The sequence below is a fragment of the Dysidea avara genome, chromosome 6, assembly GCF_963678975.1.
Source record: "Dysidea avara chromosome 6, odDysAvar1.4, whole genome shotgun sequence".
Taxonomy (NCBI): Eukaryota; Metazoa; Porifera; class Demospongiae; order Dictyoceratida; family Dysideidae; genus Dysidea; species Dysidea avara.
Genome location: NC_089277.1, coordinates 33,913,339 through 33,931,815, shown reverse-complemented (window position 1 = coordinate 33,931,815; position 18,477 = coordinate 33,913,339). Strand labels below are relative to the sequence as shown.

The window sequence follows — 18,477 nt, the reverse complement described above, 5'->3', positions numbered from 1 at the left end:
AGCTAACTAACCTCCATACATAACTATGGCTATAGCTAGTCTAGAAAGACATCTATATAGCTAGTTAGTACAGAGTATACGGTATAATTTCATAGCTATAGCAATAACAAAGTGTTTATAGTGTTACTATTAAGTTACAACCATCTGATCATGACCAACTGTAAAGCTTAGAAGAAATCAAGCTATGCAAGCTACATAGACTAATTACGTATGCTCATTACAATAATCTCATCTCATACAGCTAGCCATAGCTACCATACATGCACTGCATGACATTATGATCTTACATTAGCTACCCATCCGGTCATTAACATTACTGCACCGTGCATGGGTCTATATTCAGCTCAGTTGGCAACTTAGAATGCACTCCCTAATTCTTTCCTTCAACCGGCCATTAGGCTATGCCCAGAAAACACTCAATGTTAGCTAATCCACCAGACTTTGATTACTTCAAAACACTTTTAGAACTGAATTCATTATGTTTATACATCAAATTTAATTACATGTATACCATAGCTATCATGAAATACTGTACTCAATTGTGAGTTTTAGTGCTATACACTAGAATTTTCTAGCATAAATTTAAGCATGTATTGAAGTGCTAGCTAGCCATATAGAGTTAAGTATGTACCTAACATCACAATAAGGACTATAAAATTTAATACTATTCTTAGAGCTGGTTGTTAGTGGAAACGTTGTCCCAACTGGCATAAACTCAAACATCATGCTCTGTATAGAACAGTCAGCCATACCGGGATTATAATCACAGTAAGTCTTTCAATTGTGAAAACAAGAAACAACTGAAAAAGGAAGCAAAACAAATTAAAAGTAACTAACTATTATAAACTATAAGGCTAAAGTACATTGTGTATACATATACGTAGCTACAAAGTCAACATGCATCTAGTAGCACACTGCACTGATTATTATAATCTGAACCATTTAACTTAAAAATTTTGTTTACTGAAACACTATATAGACTGACTAGTTCTGTAATCTTTGTCAGTGAACACAGCTCAATGTATAGCAACTTTAATATCTTTAGTATACTTGGAGCAGATTCGACATATATGCATAGGGTTTTTTGGAAACCCCTATTTGACTCAGAGACTTAGCTAGAAATTTCTATAAATGCACACTAAGTTTGACAGCACCAGGTAGCAGCATGCATGTATGCGATAATAAAAACTTACATTACTCTTTTGAGGAAGGAACATGAGTCCTGTAGACTTTTTTAAAACCAAACTTCTTTGGTAGGACAAAGACTCACCTACTGCCTGGTAACACTGGTGTTCCTGGAACAGGTTAGTATTAAGCTGCTGTTGTTAAACTATTCTCTGTGATAATTTTGTACAATGAATACGACAGCCAGTCAGTTTCCTGGTAGTGGTAATGGACCAGGAACTACAATATACTTTTATAGTTCTAAATAAGGTGTTCTATGTGTATCCTACCTGAGTTCTGATACGATTCAATGAGGTTTAATAAAATTATGTGTGTCATATGTTTTTCTTTAGTGTACATTTTATACAATAGGTTTTACATCATGAAATTGGTGGCCAAACGTATGTGCAAGCACAACGTGGTTCGACCATTGGCCAAAGCTGTGTACTCACAATAACTACTTCTTTTTTTGTATGAACAAATATCATCTGATGCAACGGATAATGATTCTGAATTGAACTTTGATATGGGATCAAGCAACTGGTGAACTGAGAATGCTTTAATAGAGCAGTTTTTTTAGGTACATGACGTACATGGATTATATTATATTGTATGGTCTAATACGTAGCATGAGCAAGGATCTCCCAGGCATACACTTCAGTCTATGATAAACAGCACAGAATGTGCCAATTTATGTTCTAGAATTACTCCGAGAGGTAAAGATTATGATTATGATGTGATTTGGATTGAAGCTAAAAAGCCTGTACATGTCAGATCAACTATTTTGGCACTAGAGTAATTAATGACTGGAACAATCTTACGAGTGACACTGTGGAAAATTCTTCATTAAATAATTTTTAATCAACTATAGATAGTTACTTTAATGATTCTAGATTTACATTAATGTAATACTTATATTCGTAGTTAATTTTTGTTTATTGCATCTAGTTTATGAATGGGTGAATGGTGGGTAGGGGACTTAAGTAATTTATATGCATGAGTTGGAATGATCTAGATAAAAGTAACCATTCAATAGCTTGAAAAGAAATATTAAGTCACCACGTCTGTGCCTTTACAAAAGAGATGGTAAATGGATTGATGTCAGTCTATCTGTGTAAGACCTATCTCTTAAAGATGATGCTAGTTTTGTAGCTTATATGCTGTTGCACACTGTCAAGTTTACATGGATCTAATACATAATGGGGTCCCCAAGTTACATTTCTGTATTCTGATATAGGCCGAACCATTGACTTGTACAATTGCAACAGTAGAAATTTGCTCAAATCAATAAAGCCCCTTTTTATACAAGCTAATACCCTGTTTGCTTTCATAGCTACTTCAGAAACGCATTAGTGAAACTTTAAATTTGCATCAAATATAATGCCCAAGTCCTTATGACAATTAACTGAGTCCAATGAGACACCATTAAGATAGTAGTCTCCAAAGCTATGTGTGGTTCGACCAAAGTGAATCACTTTACATTTAGTAACATTGAAATTCAGTTGCCACACATCACACCATTTGGCTAGATTGTATAAATCAGTCTGAAGTTAAACATGGTCTGCCAATGTAGAAATAGTTGGTATAAGCTTGGTATCATCTACAAATTAAAACACATGACTTGAGAGATTCTGGCATATCATTCGGAAGAGAAGAGGTCCTAGAATTGATCCTTGTGGAACACCACTCTTAACATCTTGCCAACATGATTTTTCCCACGTGCTGTCTCCTATTGGATAATGTCATGCATGCACACACACTCATGTGCATGTATACTCACACGCATACACACACGCACTCGCACACACACACACACACACACACAAACACACACACACACACACACGTACACACACACACACAAAAGCAAAGCAAAGCCTTCGGCTGCCACTAGTGGTTACATCTACGCAGTGCATGAACCAGCACTGGGACACCCATATGCTACTTAGGTGCTTTGAGTCAGTGCCAGCAAATCCTCCTGGGGCCAGGTATAGTCAAATTCCAAAATCGGATGCTTTTTGACCTCACATTTTCATCCAAATATGGATGATGCTTCACTAAATCATCCATTTTGGATGATTATTACTCATCTCTCTTATAGTTACATAAGCAAACATCATCCAAAAGTGGATGATTATTGCTTGATTCTCTAGTGAGTGCTTATGTAAGCAAATATCATCCAAAAGTGGATGATATTTGCTTGATTCACTATATAGTGAGAGATGTATGCAAGAAGCATCCAAAATCGGATGTTTCTAACCATCCAATATTGGAATGTAAACTTAGCCTTCCAAAATCGGATGTTTCTAACCATCCAATATTGGAATGTAAACTTTGCCTTCCAAAATCGGATGTTTCTTGCCATCCAATATTGGAATGTAATTTCTGTCGTCCAAAATTGGATGTTTCTTGCCATCCAATATTGGAATGTAACTTCTGCCTTCCAAAATTGGATGTTTCTTGCCATCCAATATTGGAATGCAATTTCTGTCGTCCAAAATCGGATGTTTCTTGCCATCCTATATTGGAATGTAATTTCTGTCGTCCAAAATTGGATGTTTCTTGCCATCCTATATTGGAATGTAATTTCTGCCTTCCAAAATTGGATGTTTCTTGCCATCCAATATTGGAATGTAATTTCTGTCGTCCAAAATTGGATGTTTCTTGCAATCCAATATTGGAATGTAACTTCCGCCTTCCAAAATCGCATGGTTTTTGCCATCCAATATTGAAATATAAGTTTTGCTTTCCAAAAATGGATGTTTCTTACTATCCATTATTGGAATGTAAGTTTTGCTTTCCAAAATTAGATGGTTCTTGCCATCCAATATAGACTATTTCCGAAATGACGTCTTGCAAACTCTATTTAGGGGACTCTTACGTTTTCGAGTACAGCTTCCCACGAAGAATACTTCTAAGGACCTATCATGCGACTTCTAGAGATAATTTCGAAATGAAATCACCAGGTATTGTTAAAGAAATGCTAATTTACCTCTACTCGGAAAAACAGGCGAAAAATTTAAACCCGAGTAAAAAAAATTGTGTTATTGCCTTATAGCTGTACCTGTTAGTTTTAGCTCGATATCTTCTTCCTGTAGTACACTAACAAGTCGACCTCCATTTACGGCCCATAGAAACAGTACTCAAAAACATTGGAGTCCCCCAAATAGAGGTTATTGAAACCTCAATTATTTTAAGTGAGATTGGTAGCATACAGCTGCAGATGATCAGTTTCTGTGGAATTTTCAGTATGTGTAGGGATCACAATAATAAAAGCACTGAAACAAGAAGATAGCAACACAGTGCCACTGAGTGCATTCTACTTCAAATCATTCATAACTTCTTAAAATTGCATCAAGTAATTTTAATGTTTTACAATACACAATTTAAAATCAAAGAAACTTTTAATGTGAATGGCAACAAATGTATTCCAATATTGGATGGCAAGAAACATCCGAAAATGGATGGCAAGAAATGTATTCCAATATTTGATGGCAAGAAACATCCAAATTTGGATGGCAACAAATGTATTCCAATATTGGATGGCAAGAAACATCCAAATTTGGATGGCAAGGAATGTATTCCATTATTGGATGGCAAGAAACATCCAAATTTGGATGGCAAGGAATGTATTCCAATATTGGATGGCAAGAAACATCCAAATTCGGATGACCAGAAATGTATTCCAATATTGGATGGCAAGAAACATCCAAATTTGGATGACCAGAAATGTATTCCAATATTGGATGGCAAGAAACATCCAAATTTGGATAGCGACAAATGTATTCCAATATTGGATGGCAAGAAACATCCAAATTTGGATGATTGTTGCATAAATCTCTCACTATATAGAGATATGAGCAATAATCATCCACTTTTGGATGATTTTGTTCCTTTGCAATAATCATCCAATTGTGGATGAAAATGTGAGGTCAATAAACATCCAAAAATGGAAACGAACCATACCTCCCTGGGGCAGGACTAGTAACTCACAGGAGGCTGTACTTACAGGTGAATGTGTGGACACCCGAAGTCCCACCTGAATTTTCACCCACAATGTGAAACATGAACAGTTGGCATTTGCTTCTCCAGTTTACACCAGGTACTGTACCCACTGATGTTACAGTTGGGTGGGCTGCTTCCCTAGCTGACACCGGGCCATCAAGTCCCCATTTAACAGCTGGGTATACTGGAGCAATGTGAGTAAAGTTTCTTGCTCAAGGAAACAATAACAATATTACTCAAGGAAACAACAACAATACCAAATTGGCTCAACTTGAAATCAAATCTGGGACCTTTCGATTACTAGACCGATTCCCTAACCACTTAGCTATGCTGCCCACACACGCATACACACACAGAGTCTCCTTTGAAATTGGTGGTGACAAATGTCACATGTAAACTGCATAGGAAGTGCAGTGTTCTGCACCCTCTTAAGACCTCCTGGACACATTTCCATATTGAGCAATGTAGTGCCAATCAGCCTCAGCGATACTGTGCCTCCTCAGATCCTGCCTTTATTCCCATTTGGCTCCATGAGTCCAGATACAGGCCAAGTCTGTGGCAATCACTCAAACAGCAGTCTTTTACAGATACTAGCATCATCCATTCTTGTTGTGTGACCAAGCCATTATAAGTGTTTAACAGACATGAGATATTTCATAGATTTATCCATTTTAAACATAATATTATTATATAGTTCTTAATTGGGAAATGGTAAGATGTCTAACTCTCTGCTTAGCTTGACGACTAACACCCAATACATACAGTGTATAATTATATTGAATATTAAGTCTTCCTAGTACTGCTGATTGCATGAATCTTTAAAAATTGCGTGATGCATGCTTGCATGTACACACAGAACTCAAAATGTTTTGTTTCATAGAACAAGGTGCTAATGTCAGGAATCTTGGTCCCGGACATCAGCAACCTGTTCCATGAAACAAAATGTTTTTTTTTAAATCTGATGTACGCACTTGCTCATGGGTCACGCAATTTTTAAAGATTTGTGCAGTCAGCAGTGTATAGTTTTCTCTTAATGGCCCAAGGCTCAGTCCCACACAACAATATCCCAATAGGATGAAACAGTACACCATCCTCTTAGTAGATAATCAACACAAAACACAAAGCCCGAAAGACCTAAGATGTACCTTATCTTGTACATCTGATAAATAAGGAATCCAAATACTTGAAACATTGCATGTACTTGCCCCATTAACTGATTATAGATGCATATTGGAGTTATATAAGTCTTCCTTCTCAAGATTACAACTAGCAACAAGCAGCTACAGTGTAAGCACTGTATACCATACAAGAGGCCATCACTTGAAACTCTTAAAACAACCAGATACACATACATATGTATAGACAACTATACATTATACAGGCTAACAAGCATGTAGTTTGTAAAACATATACATCTTACTAGTGAGGGTTAATTGGCTTCTAGCATCAAAAATCGATATCAATTTCCTTAGGCCATATGATGATAGATGCTTCAATAAGACTCCATTAGGCAGCCCATGTATAGAAATACCTAGCACAGACATTCTTTTGTAAGGCAATTGCTTGTTTTCTCCACTCTTTTCACCTGTTAACAAAGAAGATAATTACAACTGTACTATGACATACGTAGTACACAGTACAAAGATGCTATTGCCAGACAGCTGGATATAAATTAGAAACCACACAAAACTGTGTAAGATGCATGAGTAAAAATTCATGATCTCAAGAAGGTTCAGCATAGCCTTTCAGCTTTCCAATGAGTTGAAGATGAGGTAGTGAATCAAAGGCATTATGATCTTTTTACACTATGGTTACTATGGTACGCTACAATGTATTAGTAAGTTTCATAAATGCTTCTGTGTGTGAATGTTGCAAAACATAAATAATATGCACAGTGGCAATCTGCATGCCAAAACTCACACATCAGTTAATTTACTTGGAGATGCACAGCCACTCACAATATCAATGTTGTAATTCACAGAGCTAGCCTAAAGAGCCTAAGCTTATGTTAATGTTCATGAGCATTTACTTATGGTATTTCTTGCATGGTCAATCCCAAAGAGCAGTATTGAGTCTCAGTGGACAGAAAACGCTGTAACTAGTGGAGTCTCTCATGGATCACCATTGTTGAATATTGCTGAACTTATCAAGTGTCATTTAGTAATTGACACTGGAAAAAAACAAAGGTTAACAAGATCAAATTTTGTTTGCCAATGGCACATGTACTTAATTCAGTTAATTGAAGCATTTATGATGCAGTTAAATTAGAGAGACTTGGACAATATGAAGGAACTGTTAAGGTGCTGTCTTCTTGATATGAACCTTAAGAAATGTAAAGTTGTGCGCAGTGGTGCAACTTTAGTTACAAATGGAAACTTCAACTACCCCAAGGCCCCTACTACAATTGACTGAAGTTGACTTTTAAAAAGGGCTAGGGGTTTGGAGCACATCATCTTTGAAGCTTTCCTTGCATTGTGGTAAACCTACTGATTGTGCAATAAAACTTCTGGGATTGCTCAAGAGGACATTTGTAAAGATTAGACCATGCAAAGTTAATTGTGTGTTTCTGGTCCTACCAATTTCCCAAAATTGACCAAGCATTTTTTTTTTGCTGCAACAACTTTTTGATGCGGTACGTACACTACTTTTGACATACAAAGCAGTATATGGAATTATAGGGACTTAATGTAGAAAGGTGCATCTTTATAATTTAACACACGAAAACCTTTCAACAGCTATAATAAAATATTATAAATTTTTGTCTATTATGGTATAGTGATTGCATAATTTATTCAGCAAAAAATGGGAACCTAATTAACTTTTTGCTAGTTTTGTACAAGACATGAGTAAGACCTCACCTACTGTACTTTGGTCCCCATACATACTTGGCTAAGGACGTTGATACCCTGGAGATAGTACAAAGGTAAACTTGTAGCTGCTATAGATTATCAATCATACGAGTCAAGACTGAAAGAATAAATTGACAACTTGCTTGGTCAGTGAAAAGAACTGGAACATAAAGGAGTACATCCATGATGCGTGCATTTCATGTACTGTGGTTGGCGAAAAGACACGTCTCAGTATAATGCGATGTTGAACAGTGAATAGATCAAGCTTATCCATTGTATGTTTATAAGATGCCATTAAATCTGAGCTTACATCATGTAATTGATGTGATAATTTACAATATCGGAAAGGTGTGAAAAATTTGAGACTCTGGACATACAAATTATTGTAACTTGATCTTATTAATGGTTCTTAGAGATCATTTAAAGATACAGTGAAAGATGGGTGTTTGTCAGTATGGGAAACAAAGTCTATCCAGTGCTACATTTTGAAGCAAACCTCTGTAACTATATAAGTGTGCTTTAGTTGCCAAGAACTTTTTGGCCAAATACAAAATTTACCTTACCATCCGCTGTTAAGCAGCTTCTGCCACAACACCCCACAGACAATACGGGTATAATATATACATATGTAGTGCTTAATAACATACTTTTCATTAGCCAATTCACTTTGGCAGCTTTTGAAATGCTAATAGAACATCCCATGTTTATATATGTACACGCTCATAATGACCCAGTGTTCTGTGAAGCATTGCAGCTATTACATGACATATGTAACGGCATCCTGTAAAATATGTGTTTTAGATTCTTCTTAAGACCTCTATGCAGTATGACAATCAATATAATTGAGACATTGCACATCACTAGATTTGATCAACTTGAATTTTGCTCTACCAAACTAGTACTATTGTTGTCAAAATCCCTAGAGGTGAGGCAAACATAGGTGCCAAATCCTAGTTGGTATATGGGGTTGACAAGTGCATAACACCTACTCAGAGAATAATAGTATAGGTAATAAATGCAGTAATAATAAATAACTGAATTCAGTGCCTATAACTATGCATGTTCAATACAGTACACAGTACATACGTATGTACTGGTATAGCAAGAAATTCAAAATCCTGCAATCAGCAATATGTGTGCATATGTGCACATGTGTATGCGTATGTATGTATGTGTGTGTGTGTGTGTGTGTGTGTGTGTGTGTGTGGGTGTGCGCGGGTGTGTGTGCGTGCATGTGGCTATAATGTATGTATGTCTATGTTCACAACGTAGATTGAACATGACATAAATCGTTTTACCAGGAAGAGAATCTAAAATGCATACATACATTGTAAGCTCCTTAGATCAACACTCTCTAATAGAACAGTCACTTTGTAGTGAAATACTCTAATAGAGCATTCACTGATGAAAACACTGAAGAGCATAATAGGTGAAAGTGCTGGATTCCTTAAAGCATTTTGGCCAAAATTTTGAACATATTTTACTCAGGCCTAGTTACTTGTATACCTACTACTGCTTGAAGGTTCTTAGTTTACTAATTTGTTAAGATGCCTTACTGTAGTTATACTGATAGTAAAGTGTCAGTAAACTTAAGTATATGGAACATAATTATTTTAAACTCTCAGTAAAACATCAGTGAATGCGGGTTTACTGAAAAACTACTAAAATAACAAACAATTAACTGTTCCATATACTGGGGATATACCACTGTAGTAAACTAAGATACTTCAAGCAGTGTACTAGCTGCAGACCTCAAGCTATAATGATAATGCCAAATATGGCTTGAAAATAGGCCACTCCACTAATATGACATATGTATGTATGTATATGTTCACAACGTACAGTAAAGTTGATTGAATATTTAAAGATACAGTGAAAGATGGGTGCACGTGTTTGTCAGTATGGGAAACATATTTTGAAGAAAACCTCTGTAACTGTATAAGTGTGCTTTAGCTGCCAATAAGTTTTTGGCCAAATGCAAAATTTGCCTCACCATCCGCTGTACCAATTGATACTCTGCTAGAGAGTATCTAGGCAAAGTTTTTTCCGGTCCCACCTTAAACTGATGCACTTATCAGTGTACTGGGTTGTACAGTCATTAAAAGATTAAGCTGAGTTACGGTACTAGCTAATGATCATTATGTTAATGAGACTGGGGACATTATATATACATTAGTAAAAATGTTAATTGCTTTCTGAATGATAACTTTCAATTATAAAAAGTTACAGTTACCATGGAAATTATTTATTTTGACAGTTTCATAAAACACTGCTCTAATCAGTAAAAAGCTGTTAAGCAGACACTGTATGACTGTTCTATTAGAGTATTCTATCACATGTGTGCTTTCATTGGGGCTTATACTCTGCCTAGTATGCCAACACTATGCTTTGTCTAATACTAACCCATTTTTATAATAAGCCAGTATAGAGTATAGACATTTTCCAGCTAATATATTCCATATAAGGCAAACATTGTCACTGAATACCTATTTTTAAGCCATCTTTGGTATTATCATCATAGTCTGAGGTCTGCAGCTAAGTTATGTGTAGATATGCAAAGTTACTAGGCCAGAGTAAAATATGCTCAAAATTTTGGCTAAAATGCTCCAGGGATCCAAGACTTTCACCTTTTATGCTCTTCAGTGTTTTAATCAGTGAATACTCTATTAGAGTATTTCACTACAAAGTGACTGTTCTATTAGAGAGTATTAATCTAAGGAGCTTACAATGCATTTGAGTGCCCTACAGTTTTCACTAACAGATTTATTAGGGAGTATCAATCTATATTTCACGGAATAAGCTAATAAAATTATTTGAAAAGTCCATCTAATATGCTAGGCCTACCACTCCAGCCTATTATTTTATTTGTATGCTGGCATATTTGACACAGGCCTACAAGTAACTAAATACATGGACAAAGTATTATTCAAATTATCTGTCCTGTTCTTATCTGTCCATTTTTTTGTTCAGATTAACATATACAGATAGTGTTCCAGTACAGATCAGCTATACTGTATCTCAATATGCATGAGAACTATTATCGTTGTTCACCTTTTAAAACTAGTCACTTTGAAGCACAGCAGTTTATACAGCACATTCTAGCTAGCTATTCATAACTACAATCGCCATTCTTGATCACTGCAGTAGTTGCCAAAGAACTGAAATAAATTATTGTAGCCATCATGTAACTGCCAGAGCTCAAGTCAAGGGCTCATGGATGTTGGTCACTATAAATATACCCCAGAATAGCAAGCAATTTGTAATAAGTTTAATGCATGCATATATAAAATTGACGTTCTTGAAAGTTACAAATAAGACAGTGGAAATCCAATTGTACACATGAAATAATATAACGTGATCACAGTTGCCACCATTTTCGATTAGCATACTTCTCTTTCAAGGCCTTTGTAGCTTCTTCAAAAGCATCAGCGCTATCCCTCATCCTAGCAGTGGTCTCTACAACATCATTGAGCTTATCTCCTCTCTCCGAAAGTGCCTGTTAGAAGAAACGTTACAAAATCTAATCACATTTGTGTGTGTCCGTGTGTGTGTGTGTGTGTGTGTGTGTGTGTGTGTGTAATGTATGGTGTGACACTGAGTCAGAACACACGAGATACAAACACACAAATCTAAAATGGTTTCGCTGTCACCACAATGTTATTATGCATTACATTGCCAACAAATAGTTGTAATTTTATTTATCTAGCTTAAACAGGTTTGAGTATTACAGAAGGGGATAGAGTAGCATGCATTTTTGGCACTTATGTGGCACTTGCGTTTCGTAGGGTTAAACTACACCAAATGAATTGAAATTCTTTAAGTAATATACAAGTAATTATGCTGTTTACTGTAGTACCTGTAAGAGAGGTAGACTTACTTTTCTAGCATCTGCCAGAATACTGGTAGTGCTAACAGCTTCCTTTTGTACTGCCAATGGACCAGCACGAGTCTCAGCCACAGTTCGTAGGGGATGACCAGCATTCTCACCAACTATGTAATGATAGTAATGTCATAAATGAGACAGGCATTGTGATTGTACATATAGGTATTAGTTTGACATAATGACATGGTCTCAGTGGCCACTTTGGTGAGGTACACAATACACATGTACATACACTTTGGGGCCTAATGACAAAGTCATTACAATGAGGTAGTGAGGTTAAGAGATAAATTTTACTACATTTGGAAACTTGACATGGTCACCACAAAGGGCGTAATGTATTTCGCGGACTGGACTCACAGACTCGACTCCAGGACTGGATTCGCGCACTGAGCTGGAAACAGCTTTTAAACAATAATCCAGACATCTTGCAACACTGGAGACACCACTATCAAGCTACAACTGCTGATACTGCTCTTCCTTACAAGTCAACAAACTAGTGCATGCACTAATTAATTAGAATACACGTACGATACACGAGTACTGGTAGCGATAAAGCGTGATAGAGGCTATTGTTGTAGCGTAGATGTTTTCCTATATTGTTTTGGCACTAGTACTAGGGTTGTAGAGATGAGCCAGTAACAATTCTTAGCAGGGTAGCTGTAGATGGCACCGCCCAGCAAGGTGATGGGGCTATGCAAATAAACTGGCTCATCACTACAACCCTAACACTAGTGCTAAGTACTGGAGCAACAAAGGAAAAACATCCAAGCTACAACAATGGCCTCTATCACACTTTATCACTGCTAGTACTGGTGTATCGTAAGCATATTCTAATTAATTAGCTGCTGACTTGTAAGGAAGAACACTATCAGCAGTTGTAACTCGATAGTGGTGTCTCCGGTGTTGCAAGAGATGGATAATGTCTGGATTATTGTTTAAAAACTGTTTCCAGCTCAGTGCGTGGGTCCAGTCTGCGAGTCCAGTCGACGAAATACATTGGCCACCACAAAGAGGGGGTCTTGGGCTAACAGACGTTTAGCGGCTGTAAAACAGAATTACAAACTACATTCAATTACAATAACTAATTAGAAACTTAGTCACACATAGGTACAGTAAAATAAGTTTTTATTTATGACAGCATTATTACATAGTTAGGCATAAGGTGGTTGCATTATTACATAGTTAGGCATAAGGTGGTTTTTAACAGCACATTACTTGTAACTGCACATGATTTATTGTTTAAACTTCAAATATTCCAAAATTTAATATTGTCAGTATCAAGTGTTGATTTATTATGTAGAGGTGGTGTAATGTATTTCGTAGACTGGACTCACGGACTGGAGCATAGATAGTAGAGGCGCATCTACTATCTATAACTGGACTCGTGCACTGGCTGGAAATAGCTTTTAAACAATAATCCATACATTATCCATCTCTTGCATCACTGGAGTCACCACTATCGAGGTACAACTGCTGGAACTGCTCTTCCTTACAAGTCAAGAAACTAGTACACACACCAATTAATTAGAATAACATGATAGAGGCTATTGTTGTAGCATAGATGTTTACCTTTGTTGCTTCAGTACTTAGCACTAGTGTTAGGGCTATAGTGATGAGCCAGTTAATTTGCATAGCACCATCACCTTGCCTGGCCGTGGTACCCTGCTAAATATAATTTCTGGCTCATCTCTACAACCCTAGCACTAGTGCTAAATCAACAAAGGAAAACATCTATGCTACAACTGTAGCCTCTATCACACTTTATCATTGCTAGAACTCATGTATCGTAAATGTATTCTAATTAATTAGTGCATACGTTAGTTCTCGACTTGTAAGGAAGAGCAATAGTAGCAGTTGTAGCTTGATAGTGGTGTCTCCAGTGTTGCAAGAGATGGATACCGCCTGGAATATTGTTCAAAAGTTGTTTCCAACTCAGTGCGTGAGTCAGCCTGCGAAATACATTAGGCCTGTAGAGGCAGCATTGTGAGCACTATTTCAATTAGCGGATATATATCTTGTGTCAACATAAATAATGCAAAGATATTTATTAACTCTGGAGAGTTGAGTCAGTTGACATAACCATATTTCACCCCAGAGTAAAGTGGAAGTTTAATGCTTCATTAGGAACCATAAATGACAAGTCAGGTCAAGTACTCATTGTGGTTATCACTAACAAATTGTCTAAAGTACTTTTGGATGTTTTTTTTTGTTTTTTTTTAATGGTGGGTAAGCTTCCCTGCAAAAATGTTCCTCTGAGAGTATATCAGATAGAAATTGAAGTATTACAAGCTCTCATAGCTCTATTCAACAATAGCATGATGAAATATTAGAGTACATCAACAAACAACAAACGTCTGCCGTAGTGCTTACACTGGCCTTGCTCTATTTCTCACATGCTGGCTGCTTTTATCATGTAATGGTTTTGCTGATGTGGGTGTGGACAAACATAGACGTCATGTATTGTAGGTAGGTACACAGCAGGAGATACACATGTTAACATGTACTTATATGGAAATAATTTAGGTTCATGTCCACAGCTGTATCGACTGTGGGCACACACTTGGTTTAAAAAGCATGACCCATATAAAGCACAGAGTCATGGGCAAATCAAGATCACAAGATCACACTCACACAACTCTTCACGATCCAACACAGAATGATGGGTGGATCCAAAAAATGTGCTCAACACTCCTTTACTAGCCGGTAAGTCAGGATCAGCAACCTCCATGTAGAGCTCTGGTAGTATGTTGGCAAAATCAACACTGTAGATTAAGAGGTTTGGAAAAGGGTATGAAATTTTGAGTCACTGTAAGTAGAAGACACAAATACAGAACAAATTCTCACGCTTGCACAAATGCATGCACGCACCACACACCACACATACACACATATACAGTGGAACCTGTGTTACAGTCACCTGGTTTAAGCGGTCACCTTTGCATAACGGCCATTGTCACGAGGTCCCAAATATTTTCCCATACAAATGTATGCACTGTCGTCTGCATAAGCAGTCAGCTGTTTGAATCACTGTATACATAACTTCATCCTTCGTATAGTGGTTGCTACCTTTTATGGTGGCTTGTTAAGCCAATTGTCTGGCACCACAGCACCATTTAAACTAATGCACAATTATCACACTTCCTGCCTTTCAATGAATGCTATATAATCTATCAGGCTTCATTGCTTAAACGTATTCAATAGCTATAACCAACATTCATAACAAGCTCACCTTGCCCTTTCTTTACTAAAAAAAATACGGGTTGGCGTGAGCCTCTTAATAATAATTACTCATTTATAACGGTCATAGCCACTAAAAAATAGCAAACGGTTTATCTTCCATAAAAAAATATCACGGTATTACTAAATATCACGGTAGTAATGTAAAAAGCCATTGGTATTAAAGTAACTGCCATTTACTTCAACAAAAGCACCAAATACTCATGGTAGCTCAGCAAGCCTCAGATACAAATTACCACAAACAAACAGTTTACATAGTCACCAACTGCCTACAAACATTGTCGCATGTCTGGTTGCCTTCTAAGCGATGAAACAAGCCCACAGGAGGCCATAATGCCCAGACAGTATAGCAGTATTAAAACAAAACAAAACAAACAGGTGGTATCAAATGGTTTGTCTTAAATATTACAGATTACTAACAACACCAGTATATCAGCCCAGTTTTATTATGCATGAACTTATGAACAATACCCACACAGTATAATGCACACACAAACACACATGTGCACATACATGAACATGTGTGTATACACGATGCATGCATAACACACACACACACACACACACACACACACACACACACACACACACACACACACACACACACTGTACAGTGTATGTGCTCATATCCACTAACTCATTGTGTTTCAGTACTGATAGTCTCTGTACTTCACTGGGTGAGTACATGTAAATGGCTGATGATCCATTAGTAGCAACATGGAATGTCCTCAACACTCTGTACAGTTGGATCACACATTTAATACAATGGTAATACAGTGTTCAACCAGCTAGTGGTATAGATGCCAGAGCAGATACATGCTATCACCACAACACATACACACATATGTGCTCCCATTTACAGTATACAGTGAAATATATACAGAAGAGTATTTACAATACGGGTTGATGCATGTGCTATCATATAACTGATTTTGAAGCAAAATATGCAACAACAGAAAATAGGTATGTGCTGTGTCATACATGTAGATTGATGTGTGGGAACAGTAAAATGCTCACAAGCACCATCTGCTTACACTGGGGAATTTACAGGCTTCTAGTACAGCAGACACACATATCCTTAATATACACACACACACAATATTTATATACACAAATATCTGAGGTAATTTTTAGCAGTGGTATGAAGGGACCACAGTGTCCTATTACATACTACATCATATGATTGCATGAATACATATACTACATAAATACTGTACTACATACAATTACCTGAGGTCATTTAGTGGTGTGAAGGGGACCACACCAACCGGTCTCAGTGCTGGTAGACTATACACTAATATCTCAGCATTGAATGTGATACATATCAAACTAGGACAGCCTATAAAGTAGAATAGTACATCAACAAGTAATTAATTTCACACTGTCACACAAAATGTCAATATTAACTTCACATGCACGCACGCACGCACGCACGCACGCACGCACGCACATGCACACCATACACACAGTTACCTTTAATGTGGCAGGTTTTAGTTTTTACGACTGATGTCTTTGTTTTGTCTACCAGCTCAGCCATTGTCAATTTATTGTTATCAGGAAATGTGTACACCTGAGAATACAACACAATATCAACATCATCACAAGACTGAGTGTAGGCACTGCAGCTACACATACAACTACCACACAAGGAATAGTTTGGATAGTAGAACTAAATGAATGCACACAGAAATATATAAGGAAAACCAGTACAACATTCTCATCAGGATTACTATAGCAACCATTTGTTGCTTGGTGATGATTTACATGCCAATAAAGCAAGGGGAAATTAATGCCACAATTCAATCAAGACAAATATGTGTCATATCAATTACACATACAAAGTCAGTTAGACATATTCACTCATGTAAGTGTTAACATACAAGCTGTTTATTTCATACAAGAGAGGTTACAACTTGATGAAAAGAGTTTTCAGTTAGGTACTTACATTTTGCTGAATGTACTGCATTTAGTAGCATTGTACTTTGGTAATAAGCATTTCACCAAATATATGAGACATCTTGGCTTTGGAATGGGAACATTAGATTATGGGGCAGCATTTAGTCCTTAGCAGGGACATCGCAAAAATAACTCCAACAAAAGTTCACTACACTAACAAATTTCATGTAGGCTCATTGAATGGGACAAGTGACAACTAAACTGCACACCAGTACACACCTGTAGCAGCTCACCTTACACAATACTTCACTACATAATACACCATACTGGGTGACCTTCACATCACTAGCAGTAGTTGTAGCTTCTGTATAACAACAAACAATCAGAAGGTCATAATAGACGGTGTATATTCTACATATGACATACAAAAGTGAATACTGGACACTTCAGATACACACATAACTCTCTAACCATCACAACTGCTACTGTATATGATTACTATCAATATTATCATGGATTGATATCTACCTAATAACTTACGCGCTGAGTACAATTCAATTTACCTACAGCTTGTTTGTGAGTTTAATAACGCAGTGCGCTTACCATGAAGTATCATGCCCAAAGGGTTATGGTTACTGGGGTAACCGGATTCTTTTCAGATTATTACGTGAGAGTTACAGAAAACGTCTTGTCTTAAAAGAAGACTAGTTTTCAAGTTTGTTAATCGTGTCTATCATTAAGAAGGAATGAAAGAAGACGATTTGTAACATAAGGGACAGTTACTAGTTACTTCGGCAAGTCACGGCATCAATGCCCACGTGTTTCTTTACACATGTGTGTTGGGCGTGTCAGTGAGAAACTGAACCTGATGTGAATCACTCTGTGAGTTAACACCTAATTAGAAGCAGTATTGTATACTCTTAGTCGGTTTGTGGAGCTAGGACCGTGTCTGCAGCTACTTTTATTGTTTTGGTGATCCTATCAATTAATAATAATATTGTGGCTAACTCTGAAAACAAAATATCTTGATCAAGTTTCTTAGTTCATACGTAGCAAGCATTTTGACAGTTACTAACTGATTTTGCCATACGGGATGGATAAAACAGCCTTATTTTGGCTAGTATGCTTTTGCTGATGGTTGAAGGGTTCAAAATGTTCCCTCCGCAAGTTCCACTACATATGCACACATCATACAAAACTACAGTACAATAGTATAACATTAAAATGTGATAAGGATAAATCACAAGCTTGGGAGCTACCAAAGGACCACACCAGCTTGTAAGCTCCAGTCACAAATAAACTACAAAAGATGTGACCATTTTAGGACAAAACATGACTAAGCAGTAAATTATGACCTTAAAAATAAGATTACCTCATAATTAAGGCCATGTTTTGACCTAAAGTAACTCAGGTAATTACTCATGTGTATACCCCTGTATTTCG

At 36.9% G+C, this 18,477-nt stretch overlaps 1 protein-coding gene across 1 annotated transcript in view; it reads right to left on the bottom strand.

Moving 5' to 3' along the window:
- Positions 1-11,271: 11,271 nt before the first annotated feature.
- Positions 11,272-18,477, bottom strand: part of LOC136258603 (syntaxin-binding protein 5-like) — a 34,196-nt gene continuing 26,990 nt past the window's right edge. Inside the window, exons 21-27 of the mRNA XM_066051944.1 lie at positions 17,328-17,398; positions 16,612-16,708; positions 16,369-16,477; positions 15,776-15,874; positions 14,533-14,663; positions 11,896-12,008; positions 11,272-11,514 (exon numbers count right to left, since the gene is read on the bottom strand). Of these exons, the coding sequence (XP_065908016.1) occupies positions 11,377-11,514; positions 11,896-12,008; positions 14,533-14,663; positions 15,776-15,874; positions 16,369-16,477; positions 16,612-16,708; positions 17,328-17,398 (758 nt within the window). The 3' untranslated portion in view covers positions 11,272-11,376. The remainder of the gene's footprint in view (positions 11,515-11,895; positions 12,009-14,532; positions 14,664-15,775; positions 15,875-16,368; positions 16,478-16,611; positions 16,709-17,327; positions 17,399-18,477) is intronic.